The 15,380-nt window shown below is 40.3% G+C and overlaps 1 protein-coding gene and 1 long non-coding RNA gene across 7 annotated transcripts in view; one reads left to right on the top strand and one right to left on the bottom strand.

Annotated features, from left to right (window-relative positions):
• The window catches only part of grid2 (glutamate receptor, ionotropic, delta 2), a 535,356-nt gene that overhangs the window by 482,851 nt on the left and 37,125 nt on the right, over positions 1-15,380 (bottom strand). For 5 of the 6 annotated variants that reach the window (XR_006377990.1, XM_044195941.1, XM_044195943.1 and 2 more), the window contains exon 1: positions 6,231-7,232. The exons of the other annotated variant lie outside the window; for it this stretch is intronic. Coding sequence is in view for 4 of the 5 variants with exons in the window: in XM_044195941.1 (XP_044051876.1) it covers positions 6,231-6,318 (88 nt within the window). In the remaining variant the exon portion in view is untranslated. Of the gene's footprint in view, positions 1-6,230; positions 7,233-15,380 lie in introns of those variants that run through there. 6 annotated transcript variants of the gene reach the window in all.
• Positions 7,134-14,415, top strand: LOC122876062. Its single transcript, XR_006377991.1, has 2 exons — positions 7,134-7,267; positions 12,166-14,415. It is a non-coding gene; the product is annotated as an uncharacterized LOC122876062 (long non-coding RNA).

Below are 15,380 nucleotides of genomic sequence, written 5' to 3'. Positions count from 1 at the left end.
ATGGAGGGTGAAGGACAAAGTTTTTTTATATATATATATATATATATATATATATATATATATATATATATATATATATATATATATATATATATATATATATATATATATATATATATATATATAAATGTCTAATGTGTATAATGACTGCAGGTAGATTTTCTGCATTTTCTCCCCTACATTGTCTCATCAAGGAAGTACTGTACTTGAGAAGTGTTGCAAAAGTGCTTCAAAAAAAAATCAGTCAACAGTGAGGGATCTAATTTATGAGTCTTCTACTATAACTTCAGGTATAATACTGTAGATGGAGCCTGTGAGCACATCACATTATTGCAGACCACATTGCAAGGGAATGATAGAGCAAAGGAATGAAATGATCATGCAAAGAAATGATAGTAAAAATTGTTTTAATCTCTTCTATTAGTAATTGCACACCTGTATAACCATCAAAGTGGTTGTGGGTGATTGCTTGCAAGGTAGCATATCAGGTGATCCATTTTTCTTCATTTCTCTTCATCAAAGTGTTCAATTTTTACTTTCAGTACTGTGATCTAGCCAGGAGCAATAAGAAGAGACAAAGACCATAACCATAGAGGCATTTGTATCTGTAGTGGAAAGAGACATTGTGTCTCCTGTATTCATCTTATATTCATTCCAATATGCCATGCACTTGGCATTTAAAATGTGTGAACAACTATGAATGATATTAATCTGTAGGCTCTGACCAAGCATTAGTACTCAGCCGTACAGCCAGGACACATCTAACATACTGTATCTCAGTGACTGGTATCAGAATGGTGCGTGAATGTGCATGAGAGAAAGAGATGTGTGCTAATGTACAATACATGATTTGAACCAGGGTGAACCAGGTTCACTTGCTGCCTTCTTTCCCTCATCTGTGATGCATGGTGAGCCAGTGGATGCACTCTGACACAGTGCATGGCTAAAAATCTGTGCGACTCCAAAGTGAGGACTTAATCTGGCTGCATAAATCACAGTGACTTTCTGAGTGTAACTAATCAAGAACACACACAACCACACATTCTCTCTCTCTCTCTCTCTCTCTCTCTCTCTCTCTCTCTCTCACACACACACACACACACACACACACACACACACACACAACCACATTCTCTCTCGTTCGCTCTCTCAGAATCCATAAGAACCGCCCTCATGAAGCAGAGGACCATTGCGATGCAGCACACGATCCAGTGAGGGCCAAAAGGCAAGCGGACCCCCCCCCTCCCCTTCCTTCTGCATGCTGATCATTAGAAAGAGAGAGGGAGGGAGAGAGAGAGAGAGAGCAAGAGAGAGACGGGCAAGGCAGTGGTGCCAGCTCCCCTGCAGCTCAATCACATTTAATGTCTGGACAGTGCAAGATGAAAACGTCTGCCGGTCACTGCTCTTAATATCACAGAAATAAAGGCAACTCTGTGATAGGATGGTACAAGTGTGCAGTATAGACAGCTAAACATGGTAGATGATGATGACACAAAATCTACCTTCTCTGTCTTTGTTCCCCCTGGTTTTGCTTTTATTTTCTATCTTCCAATCTTTTCTCCCTTTGATATACATCTCTCTTTGCCTGTCTATCTCTCTCACTTTCCCTCATTCCATCTTTAGCAGCAACAAAGAGATTAAAGAGGGATTACTTCTGACATGTCAATGTGATGCGCCTGCTGGGGTATTTTTTTTTTCCCTTTCTCATGCAGTCCTAAGTCAATATGATGCGCACACAAACACACACATACACACACACACACAGACAGGTAAGCATTGCATGAGTTGGAGGGAAGATGGAGTCAAAAAAAAAAATGAAAGTCTTCAGGGATATAAAGTATCTCTGCTTGCTAAATGCTAAATTCTGACATGCAGAAGCCACTGAATTGTTAGTGCAGCTTCTACTTCCTTGAAAAAATACCACTTCTTGTGAGAAACCAATTATAGCAATTCATAATACTCTTTCCTGTACTCGTTTCTACTGTATCCAACCCTGGTGTATCTGCTGTTTCCAAGGTCTGCTGAAGAAGCGAGGATAAGGAGGGATGAGTGAGGGGTGGAGTGTGAGAGGGAGGCAGAATGAGAAAAGAGAAGTATTGTTTTTGGGGTGATAACCTTTTGTTGTGATTCAAAGTACTTGTGGCTAGCAAGGAAATGAACTATTGATTAGAAATAAGATGGAGGGGAGAGAGAGAGGGGAAAAAGACACTGACTGAAATCACACCAACCAACCACCCACACTGATCCTTTGTCCTCGAACACACTCACACAGACATTTACATGCACATATGCTTGTTTATGCGAAAAGGAAAGTAACCCATAAGACACTGCTTAAATGGAGTTGTAACTAACCAGAAATAAATTCAGCCAACCAATAAACTAAACACTGCCTTCACTGTCTATTCTACTAATTGAGAACCACTCACTGGCCAGGTTTCCACTACAGGGTCAAGGAGGAATAGCTCGGTTTTCTCATTATCCATGTCACTAAATTTGCTCCTCAAACATATATCTGGGATTTGTATGGATTATGTTGCAAATTGGAGGTGATTTGAGACCTTCTACTTCTGTAAATCCCATGTCTGTAGAGCCTAATTTTACCTACTGACTGGTGTAATACAGTGCACTACAATACATCTATCCATATTTAGCTGTATCTATTTATGTTTTTTGTTGAGTAAAAACCTGTATGTGTACTATTTCTGGGCGCTAATGAATTGCCTAGTACTGTTCCAGATTTACAGCAGAGCTTAATATAAACATAGATATAATAATAGGTGTTCTTATTTCTAGCTAAGTTTACAATAAATGTTTCTGTGCTAGCCAGGATCATCAGTCTTTTATCATGTTAAAAACAAATTCATATTTTCAGAAAGTTTCACAGGCTACTACACAATGAGTAAACGATCTCTTCACAAGGCATTTCAAGGACCTATAGCTTTAATATATCAGTACAGCAAAAACCTCAAGTAAGCTTACATGTTATCGGTCAACTTTATGGAGTCTTTACCAGGAACCTAGAGCCAGTGAGACACCATCTCTGAAAACAACAACATAGTCCAAGTTAGCCTAGATATAAAGAATAGAGACGAGTTAGTGTACATATAGAAAACCTTAACCCAGTTTCAGTAGCTGACAAGAACCTCAGTGCAGTTAGTCTACATAGCTGAAGATCCCTGTCTTAGTGTTGGTAAGCCTAAAAATGTTTCATTGCTAACACTCTTATCTAAGAAACTTACATTTAGTGAGCAGGTAAAGTTTCTGTGTTTTGCTGTGAGACACTTGCAGAACATGTGGCTGCTGCTGGTATCAAACACAGGGTGATCTGTCTAACAAGTGGATTACACTGTCACCCCCGTAGGGCCAGAACCACAGCTTACAACCCTGTATGTAGGATGCTGCACATGTGCTACTTTACTAATACTCAAGCCTTCCAATTATACTGCACTAAATTTCTGTACAACCTAATTAGAATATCTTCATACAAAATCCATGACAGTTCGGAAGCCAGTTAAACTACTGGTTCATAACTAGCATCATCTGTAATGTTTGGTTTCCCCAACAAGAAGTTTCAACCTGGTTTGACTGGCATACCACCTGCATTTTCCATTGTCTGCAAATTAGATAATACACATTCACTGCCTACTTGACCTGTGTAAATCTCATTCATTTGGCCATGCTGCTGTTGTAAGTCTGATATGAAGCATCAGCTTGGTCTAGAGCCCAGAGAAGACCTCCAACTGATCCAGCTCATGGCAAATTGCGTCCAGCTAGCTGCTAAATTTGCCTGGGGTCTGCTCTGTAAATCAGCTGGCCAGGGCCTGAACAGATCAAAACAGGCCAGTCCTCCCTCCCTGGCAGTGTAATGCACTGGCTTAGACTGGTGGTTTATAATGTGTTACGTGTGTGTTTGAGTATGAATGTGTGTGTCTGTTAAAATATGGAGGTGATCTTGGCCATGTGCATAATGCAGTCAAAAAACAGTTCAACATGGACAGGTGCTTATCTTTTTGCTGGTGTGTGTGCGTGTGTGTGAGTAAGAGAGAGAGATTGCTCGTCACTCACACTCGTACCTACACAGTGTTCTCTCTCTCTCTCTCTCTCTCTGGTCTATTGCCCATTCGAGGCCACCGAGTTGTATAGCTTTAATATATCAGTACAGCAAAAACCTCAAGTAAGCTTACATGTTATCGGTCAACTTTATGGAGTCTTTACCAGGAACCTAGAGCCAGTGAGACACCATCTCTGAAAACAACAACATAGTCCAAGTTAGCCTAGATATAAAGAATAGAGACGAGTTAGTGTACATATAGAAAACCTTAACCCAGTTTCAGTAGCTGACAAGAACCTCAGTGCAGTTAGTCTACATAGCTGAAGATCCCTGTCTTAGTGTTGGTAAGCCTAAAAATGTTTCATTGCTAACACTCTTATCTAAGAAACTTACATTTAGTGAGCAGGTAAAGTTTCTGTGTTTTGCTGTGAGACACTTGCAGAACATGTGGCTGCTGCTGGTATCAAACACAGGGTGATCTGTCTAACAAGTGGATTACACTGTCACCCCCCCGTAGGGCCAGAACCACAGCTTACAACCCTGTATGTAGGATGCTGCACATGTGCTACTTTACTAATACTCAAGCCTTCCAATTATACTGCACTAAATTTCTGTACAACCTAATTAGAATATCTTCATACAAAATCCATGACAGTTCGGAAGCCAGTTAAACTACTGGTTCATAACTAGCATCATCTGTAATGTTTGGTTTCCCCAACAAGAAGTTTCAACCTGGTTTGACTGGCATACCACCTGCATTTTCCATTGTCTGCAAATTAGATAATACACATTCACTGCCTACTTGACCTGTGTAAATCTCATTCATTTGGCCATGCTGCTGTTGTAAGTCTGATATGAAGCATCAGCTTGGTCTAGAGCCCAGAGAAGACCTCCAACTGATCCAGCTCATGGCACATTGCGTCCAGCTAGCTGCTAAATTTGCCTGGGGTCTGCTCTGTAAATCAGCTGGCCAGGGCCTGAACAGATCAAAACAGGCCAGTCCTCCTCCCTGGCAGTGTAATGCACTGGCTTAGACTGGTGGTTTATAATGTGTTACGTGTGTGTTTGAGTATGAATGTGTGTGTCTGTTAAAATATGGAGGTGATCTTGGCCATGTGCATAATGCAGTCAAAAACAGTTCAACATGGACAGGTGCTTATCTTTTTGCTGGTGTGTGTGCGTGTGTGTGAGTAAGAGAGAGAGATTGCTCGTCACTCACACTCGTACCTACACAGTGTTCTCTCTCTCTCTCTCTCTCTCTGGTCTATTGCCCATTCGAGGCCACCGAGTTGTGCAACGATTATGTGTGCCCACCACCACCTCGCGTCCTCATCTCATCCTGCAAGACAGGCTCTCCAGCCCCCCCTCTCTCAGCCGGAGGCGCTGCTACAACGCCAGAAAGAATACGTTCCCCGATGTCGAAATCACACTCAACACAACAGTGTTACACTTTGCCAGTGGTGGTGGAAGGCGGAAAAGACGTTAGGACATAAAACGCAATTTCTTCCCCTGGCGCTGCAGTAGCCCACGATGGAAGGTGGTAATGCCATTGTGCTATAAGTAGAAAATGTGCTGCCATAAAAGATAATCCCTCTGCCATGCAGGGCAACATGACGCCATCCTAAACCACCTGTTTTTCGCGCATCCTGTGCGCACACAGCCATTATATATGAAATTCTAGGGAAACGTTGCACTCTGTAAGTGCAGTCCCTTTACTTGGCATTACCCGCCTTTGTTAATCCACTCATGGCTATTAATGATATTAACCACCTGGAATAAACGACTACAAAGCAATTCTGAGGTATTATTATAGTTTACATATGCAATTGATGCTCAATAATCTCCCAACTCAAATGCAAACTTAATTGAAACGATGTCCATAATGGCGCATAGCAGATCTCTAGTTCGTTTTACCAGTAATATAAAGAAGTGTATGTGCCAAAAATTCAGCTTTAAACCCATTTCAAGTAGGCTATGGTAACTACATCATGAATGCAATAGTCCACATTCATAGAAAAGCCCACTCAATACCACAGGGTGTCAGATAAATCGCCAGCAATGCTGTTTTTTAAGCAGCGCAGCGCATATCAAGGCTGAACCCTCCAATCTGTTTCCTGAGAGGCGCACAGAGAGCCTTATTGTGGCCGCGAATTAGAAGAGAAAAAGCGCAGTAACTCACCGATGTGGATGATTGAATCCGAGAGCGCCGACTTCCACTCCTGGCTCCAAAAAACGGCGACGAGCAACATAGCAGAGATAACTTTCATGTTGTCCAAAGATATTTCCCCCCAAAACCAGAGAAAACCACGGCTCTCTGAGTGAGGGCGAACAGAGTTTAAATCCTGAGCACCGAAGCTTCTTTTTTTAGGGCGGTCAAGGAAATTCCCTGTAATCTCAGCCTTGAGATGCTCTTCTTTTTTAGTTAGAGTATGATGCTTGTCTGAAGAGGAAAATAAGTAGAGATTCCCGGGTAGTCGCAGACTGGTACCCTGTTGAAATTCCTCCCAACATTAAATCATATTCTGGGCGAGCGGAGAGACGCTGAGCCGCAGAGAAAACAAACCGCATCCAAACGTCGCCGCGTTAAGGCGAATTGAGGGGCTGGAGGATATGGCCGCTCATTTAAAGGAATAAATCTTTAACCATTCGATGACGTGAGGGAAAACCTAGTTATCTTGAAAAGCAGGTCCTGTTATAATGACCCGTGATTCCCAGCCTTTCAGACCTGGCGACGCAGTTTCCCCCCTGCACCAATCACCAAACCAGCAGCAGCAGCAGCCTCAGCGGACCAAGCCAACGGCCAAAACTTCCATTTTCACCAGGAGCTTTTTATCTTTCCTTCACTTAGCCCCTGTTTGAATATCACTAACGCCAGAACACACAGACGTACACGGCGAGTTTTTGTTGGAGGGGAAAGAAATACAAAATGATGAAAATCCTTGTCACATGGCATTACCACGGTGAGGTACCATATTCCGAAATTGTCTCTAGTTTCCTGTAGAGATGAGAGAGAGACCGGGATGGAGTGGGCTCTTACACATATAATGAAAGAGAGCTCCAAAGCCACTGTTCTTTTGTGCGTCAGGAAGGGAAAAATGTAGGCAAGGCTATCTGGAGAAAAATTAACCAGGATGCGCACAACGACAATCGGCGGTCCGCACTCCTATGCGGGTACCCGCGTCAGCCCCAGCACGCACGGTGGCTGATGAAGAAAAGGTATGCCGCTTCCGTGTGTGTGTGTGTGTGGGGGTGTAGGAAGGGAGGGAGACAGAGAGAGGGAGGAGACCCAGAAGAGAGAAAGAGAGAGAGAAAGAGAGAGAGAAGGAGGCAACTATGAGCAGCGGTTGCCAGCCGGGGCGCGCATCTTCTGTCTGGAATTACCTTGGAGAAAGAGAGAGACGAGATGTGCCTGTCAGGGCGGGCGGCTGATGCAGAGGGGTGTCCAGACAGACAGATGAAGAGAAGGGTGATCTGCCAGCCTTAGCTCTGCCATGGACACTTCAGGCAGCCATCGACCCGCTGTCTACCTCTCACTTCAACTAGAGCTGGTGATGGGGTTGCCAGTTGGTTATCACTCATGATATATAAAGGTTATCAACTGAGCACTAATTTAATGTTTTTTTACATTAGCAAATTATGTCCATCGACATTACCCTGCTGTTGAGGAGAATCCTGTATAATTCTTCCTCTGATCAGTTCTATTGTCCAATTTACTCACATCAAATATTGGGGCAGGATGCTTTCATCTTTCATACCTTTTCCTGTATCCATCCATCATATGCCCATTCCTGTCTCCATCCTGAACAAACGTATTTTCTTTCCCTGCAACTATCCTCCCATCCTTTAGTCCATCTTTTCTATCCACACACCCCGCTACCATCCATTTAGCCATCCCTAACTCCCTGAAGGGTTGGAGTCCCCAGGGTTCCACTTAATCTGCCCCAGACCTTGGATTAGGGATTAGAAGTGTTGTGAGCCTCAGGCTACCATTGGACTGACTGTTTTGTACGCATTCAAGGAATGGGGGATTAAACTGACAGTGATACTGATGTTGTCAAAGCTGCTCTCACTTCTCCCATTCGGCGCTATTGATTTATTATTAAATGTTTATATAACCACTCACGTTGAAGGGGAACATCTCGTTTGGCAAGTGAGCTGTGGCTGAAAATACAGAGATAAGAAAAAGCAAAGGTAATGTAAACAAAAAATGTTTTTGGAAGATAAAAACAAGATAAAATACCTCAATTCTGCAATGTCCAATGTTTGTGCTCGCATCAAAATGAAATACTTACAAAATGTCGTCTGGATATCAGTAATATTGAAAAAATGATTGTCTCCTGAACACTGAGAGAAAGTATGCTATTTATTTTTCACTTTATACAGATTTAAGAGGTTTTTAGTTCTTGTTCTACTTAAAAGAAACATTATAAACAAGTGATAAGTTTGTGTCTTTGTGGTTGCACTGATTTGAATCCACAGTATAACCCATTCAGGGCAGGACTTTTCTAGACCTTTGATTATTATGGATGAGTTTTACACCTTTTATTCCCACATTTTTAATTCCACTTCAGCTTCTAGATTCTGCAACACTTTTGCCTCCTCTGTCATAGGTTTTGACTCTGCACTGTGTATTAATAATGTCACTACTATTTTTAATTCATATATTAATATTCTAGAGAATGTGGCTCCCTTAAGAGCTAGAAAACTCCATACTACACCTCAGCCCTGCCTAACTAATGACATAAGATCGCTATAGCAGTTATATCGTAGGGCTGAATGAAATGGAGGTGTTCTAGTCAGCCTGCTCACTAGCAGAGTTTGAGGGATCTAATGAAGACCTTTAATCAAGCAGTGAAAATGGCAACAGAAAAGTATTACAATGACCTCATTAATAAACATAGATCCAATCCCAGAATCCTCTTCAATGTTAGTCGCACATCAAATCCACCCCCTGTTGTTATTGAACCATCAGCTGACATTGAATCTTTTTTCTCTGGACTGGATCATTAACATGACTGCAATACTTGAAATATTGTGCAGTATTATCTGTTTAATACTCCTGTGCAATATACTCTGTTTCAGTTTAATATTCCTTGTTTATTGATATTTATCAATACTTCTATTACTGCTGTGCAGTATCCACCGTCTAATAATCTGGTTAATCTGCTACACTTAACTTGACAGTAATCATTATTGCACTATTACTTACTACTTATATTATTACATTGTATTATACCGTACTATACTTATCAACCTGTAGATCCACTTTTGTACTTTACACTTATTTTAGCTTTTATACTTTATATCCACTTTTGTACTTAATTTATCTTAGCTGTATTATAGTGTATTATATTTTGATTTGCACATCTCTTATTTCTTCTTAAATAATTGTCCCTATTCCTGTGTGCATTAATTTGATAGTGAGCAGCTGTAATGAAAGAGTTTCCCCTTGGGGATCAATAAAGTATTTCTGATTCTGTTTTTAAATCAGCAGTAGTAAAAAAAAAAAAAAAAAAACACTATTCTTAATCATTTCCGGCCAATCTCAAAACTGCCATTCCTTGCAAAGGTCTTAGAAAAAAATTGTAGGAGAGCAGATAAATTTCTTTCATGAACAGTAATGGTCTCTGAGAAATTTAGTCGGGTTTCAGGGCAGGACATAGCCCAGAAACTGCACTCCTCAGGGTTTTAAATGATCTTCTCTTAGCAGCTGACTGTGGTCAACACACTATTACTCCTGTTGGATCTGTCTGTGGCTTTTGACACTGTTGATCATAGTATTTTAATTGAACATCTTAAAAATTGGGTGGGCATTTCAGATTTGGTTTTAGATTGGTTCTATTCTTACCTTTCGGGGAGATCATTCTGTGTGGAAACTGGGAATTATCAATCAGCTCCAGTACTGCTAAAATATGGAGTTCCGCAGAGATATGTTTTTGGACCCTTACTATTTTCCATGTATATGCTACCACTTGGTCATATTATTAAAAAACACAATTTCCAAGGTTATTATCATAGGTTCAGACTCATCACAAAATTACATTTCCTCCCATTTTGGTTCCCTCTCATCCAGCATTATCTTTGACGACCATCATATTAACTGTTGTCAATCATGACGGTGTAGTCCCTTATTCGTCCAGGAGTGTTCCATCGTGTTCCATCGTCCTAGTTTCACCTGAAACTGACCTTCAGTTTCAGGTGAAACTAGGCAGGGTAAACAGCAGATACTCAGGAAGACTCCTCCCTGAGGACAGGTCCTAAGCAACACAGAGTAGCTTAAATTTCTGAGTTCCCAGACCATTTTCATATTTGAGAATGACTTCCGGATGGGAGCCGAAACGTCTAGATTCTGAAAACAGTGTCCAGATGACTACGACTGAAACCTGTTGTCAATCATGGTTTTACCAATTAAGAAAAATGTCAAAAAATCAGGTCATTTTTATCAGCCGAGAACTTAGAAACAGTAATTCATGAATTCATTTAATTCCGGTTAGATCACTGAAATGCACTCTTTTCTTGCCTCACACAACAAAACCTCAATAAACATCAGCTGATTCAAAATGATGCAGCCAGACTCATAACCAGGTCCAACAGGAGAGAACTCATCTCACCGGTTTTAAAATCACCATTGGCTCCCAGTCCGTCTTAGAATTGTTTTTAAAATTTTAATGATCACATTTAAGGCTCGTAGAGGGTTAGCGCCAGAATATATAGCTGACCTCCTGACCCCCTACAACTCTAAATGCAACCTGAGATACTTTGGTAGGTAATTCCTGGCCATTCCTCAGCCAAACCTTAAAACTAAAGGTGACCGGGTCTTTTCTGTTAGGGCTCCCCAGTTGTGGAATGACCTGCCGACCAGGGAAGCGAACACATTGTCTTCTTTTAAGTCACTTTTAAAAACTCACTATTTTAGACTTGCTTTTTATTGATTTTACTGTTTGTATCATTATTTTTCATTGTATTTTAACATAGTATTTTAATAACTGTTTACATATAATTAAAAAAGACAATAAGCAAAGTGCTTTGTAATTTGTTTTGAAAAGCGCTATATAAATAAAAGGTATTATTCTTATTTTATTCACATGATGAACATACAAATGTACACACATACTCTTTATGCCACTGTAAGACATTCATACCCAAAATCATTGTGTAATCACAAACTTTAATTTAACTTCTGGCAGAAATACAACTTGGTAAAAAAAACATTTAGAGGTTTGCATCATTTGATATGATATAAAAACCATCATCATCATCATCACATAAATTTATCGGAGTTTAGTGTCATGAAACAATCTGTAAAAAACAGGATTCTTCTGTTCGTTGTGAAGCTTACAATAAAGCAAGACCTTGGACTTAATGATTAAATGACATGACATAAAAAATATGTTGGGAAATATTTGGACTTCTGCTGAGCAGAGAGACTGAGAAAGTGTAACCTTGAACAGCACTCATACGATTTCATCCCTGCACAACACAGTTCATGTATTTCTGGAAATCACCTATTTGAACGAGAAATGTCTTGCACCAGATGGGCAGTGAACACACTCAAACCACCATATCCATCGTGTGTGTTGGCTGAAGATTGATCTTTCACTGTAATCCCTCTATCAGTGGTGTACTGGGAGCTGAGGACAGTATGGATGTGTGTATGCTGTGACTCTGCAATAAATACACACACACATAGTATCTGGCAGTGGTATATAGGCTTATACTGTACATGTTGGTGTTATTGCTGTCAGTGTCATGGTCCAGCTTTGCCTTTCCCTCATCCCTAGTGTTTCCAGCTGTTCTCCCCCTTCCCTTGTGTTTCCTGTTTGTCCCCTGTTGGTTTCTGTCTGTATAGGTGTGTGTGATCTGGTCTAGGCCGTGGCCTTCATTCCCTTTCCTACACACCTGCAACCAAATACCAATCAAGCCTTGCCGCCAAGCCTCCTACACACCTGCAATCCATCCAATCATCCAGCTCCAGCAGTATATAATCCCTGCTCTCCTCTCCAGTCTTCGCTAGATTGTCAGTTAACATGAATGGTACAGGCACCAGTCTTCATCCTGTTGTTTCCGCGTGTTTTTGAATATTCTGGTAACTTGTGTTTCTCCTTGTGCCTCAGGATGAACCTGCCTGCCTGGACTTACACTCTTACGTGTACTCGTTTGCTGATAACCTGCTTGCCGACCTGCCCGCCTAGCTTCCGTGTAAACTCAAGACTGCCTGCCAAACCAGACAACACCACTGAGAACTCAGTCTACACTCAGGCCACTCTGCTCCAATCTCCAAGACTGGGGGAAAAATTATTTAGTGGTTTTCACATCATAGCAACAGTATTGTCTACTGTATATGCTAATACCCTTGATTATTTACCTCCTTGTTTATCTCCTTTTGGACTTCCATTATACTTTCACAAAAGGATCTTTAGAAAATATGGTCTTGTTTTAATAAAAATATCTAAATCCTTAGAAACTCACTGTCTTGTACCCAAGACCATTTGGGTAAGTTTTACACTTTGACTTACAGCAATGTTTTACTTTTGCAGCGCTTTTTTTTACTGTCTAGTATACTCTCTTCCCTGGGGACCCATTGTCACCACCAGCAGTCTGATTTTTTTTTTTTTCTCAGCTCTCACTGTTGATAACTAAACAAAATTTAAAAAGGCAAAATTTTCTTTGCAAAAAGTAAGGTCATGGACACAAAATTAAATTGGGTAACTCTACAGTCTGTGTATAGAGCACATATGCCCACACAGAAAAAGGATAGAGTCTCGTAGGTCCAGTTGTGTCCATAATGCTGTGTCATTAATGTGACATCCTTGGTCATTAAAACTGTTAATTGGAAGAGATGTGTAATAATAAAGTAAAAGATAAGCTCCTGCAACTTGAGGAAGAAAAAGATAGATGAGAATGACAGAGGTGAAGATGAGTATGTGTGCAATAAGGAAACAGAAGTCACCTGAAATGAACAGGAAAGAGTAAAATTTAGACCAAAATATACTGGCTTACCATTACATTTAGAAACATGTTTTCTCATTCCACAATGAATTATTATTTTCAACATTTATGTTTTCCCCTTGATTACTTAATTAATCCTAGTCTATAAGATGTCAAAAAATTGGCAAATTCCTATGCCAGTGCAGTATTTAAAAGTGATATTTAAGGTGCTCAGTTTATCAGTCACACACCATCCTTGACGACTTACAAACCGGTTGAATGCATTTCTTTTTACATACGACATTTATAAAGCCTTTAATAGAAACCTTCACTGTTTACATCTGCTCAGTCTTCCTTCCTCTCTTCTGTTGGCACATTGCTACCTTTTCAGGTGCATTACTGCAACCAACTGTTGACATGTGTAGTCGGCAGAAATGTGTGTCACATAACTGTCACATAACTGTGGTGTGAATACGCGTCTTTGTCGTATGCTGGTAGAACATGTTATTCTAACAATACAGAGAACCCACAAATTTTGCTCTACAGTTCCCTTAAGACAGATATACTTAGTTTTAAACCACACAGAGGCAGCGTGTTTCTGCCAACACTCCAAACAGATGCAGGATCGCGAGGCAGCCATCATGCAAACACGTAGTTAAAAGCAAGTATACCTCCCGCTTTATTGATCAGAAACTTCACACTGTAACTTTAATCGAGTAATTGTTTCAGCACTGCTGTACAGTCAGCGATGCAAGAGTAAATAAGTACATTTACTATACTTCTTCTTCTATACTATAAAAGTGGGGAGAATGTTCCAAGTGGATGAAACAGAAAAGTGCACGTTACCCAGTTTTATTACCAGTTATTTTTAGTATGCATTTCAATGTAAAGCTTCCCATTCCCCATGTCAAATGCATTGTTAGGAAAGAAACAGTTCTGGATGAGGCAAGCATGTATGTTAAATGGTCTAATAGGCTGGTACAAACATGTTGATGTGATGTGTCAATTTGTGGATACATGGACTGAACATAATTCACTGTTGGCAAGACACCATTTTCTTGTTGGTAGCAGTTGCAAAAAGTAGTTCTCCAATTTATGTATAGGATTTTTCTTTTTAGTAAAATGACAAAAGGGGCCGTTTTTTAAAACATTCTGAGGAAAACATTTATAGACACAAATATTGTACCAGTTCACAAATGTTGAATGAAATTTCATCTGTCATCAGAGAAGTATGTTACACTATGTTAGGAAGTCTTTAAGGATGCTGGAAACTTGTACAGCATAATTATATGAAGCTTGTTGTCACTAATTCACTAACCTACTAATAGATCTTTGATTGATTAACAGTACAACTGTTCAGACTGCTATGTAATTTGTGAAATCCCACATCACATATGGGATTTGATTTCCCAAAACTTTAAAGGAGCACCACAATATTTTCTGTATGTTGCAGTATACTTTCACTTCCCCCCCCCCCCATCTTTACTGTTATCCACTGAATACAACATGAATGAATTCTAAGGTGAAAATCATTTTAAAAGTCTATAAGCTCCTTTCTTCTTAAACGCCTGCTGCACTTAATTGTGTAAGCTGGTTAAAGAGTCACCTTCAGGGCCGTGTCAGTGTAAGTGAGATTTTATCTGGGTTATATAGGATATATGTCTTGATGAGCTTACAAACATAAAAAAAAGGTACACATACACACTGGTAAGGAAAAGCAGACGGACATGCATGCATGCATGTCTGCATCAGAGAGCGGCAAAGAGTAATTCAGGTGTGAGCTGGGTGGCTTGTTAGTATGCATGCCTACTGCTGTCACTAGCTCTCAACGACATTGTCTGTCTTTGGGGGGGTAAAAGTAGAAGGAGTTCTGCATCTGTATATTCATATGGACATGGATGTGTGTGTGAGTTACTGTCAGATATTTTGCACATTGTATAAAGCAACTATGCCTCTCTTTCTGTGTTGCTACTGAAGCCATTAAGTGACATGGCAGTAAAAGCCAACATTACTGTCGGAAGCAAAACCTGCTATCATGAGCACGGGTGTGTATCTGTGTGTACATGTATGTGTGTTAGCTTTTTACGTGCTTTCAAACAAAAGACCAGACAGCAATTATTAAGCCTGAGTAGCATCAGACACTTTCAAACAACCCACAGAGACAATTTATTCTCACACAGAAAACAAACAGAACAAAGATCAGCACAAGCTGATATTTGTGTATTTGGTTACAAACCTAAACAGCATTTTTTTTGTTTGTATGTCTTAACCGTTACTGTGTCTTCCGACACAGTAATACTTACACCAAGTAGTTGTTTGTCACCCTCTGTGCAACATAATTGGTATTAGGTGTATCTTGGTGAAAAATCATTTGGTGCTTGCATAGTTTAGAGTTGGGCCA

The sequence above is a fragment of the Siniperca chuatsi genome, linkage group LG5, assembly GCF_020085105.1.
Source record: "Siniperca chuatsi isolate FFG_IHB_CAS linkage group LG5, ASM2008510v1, whole genome shotgun sequence".
In the NCBI taxonomy this organism is placed as follows: Eukaryota; Metazoa; Chordata; class Actinopteri; order Centrarchiformes; family Sinipercidae; genus Siniperca; species Siniperca chuatsi.
This window is presented reverse-complemented; position numbering and strand designations above follow the sequence as displayed.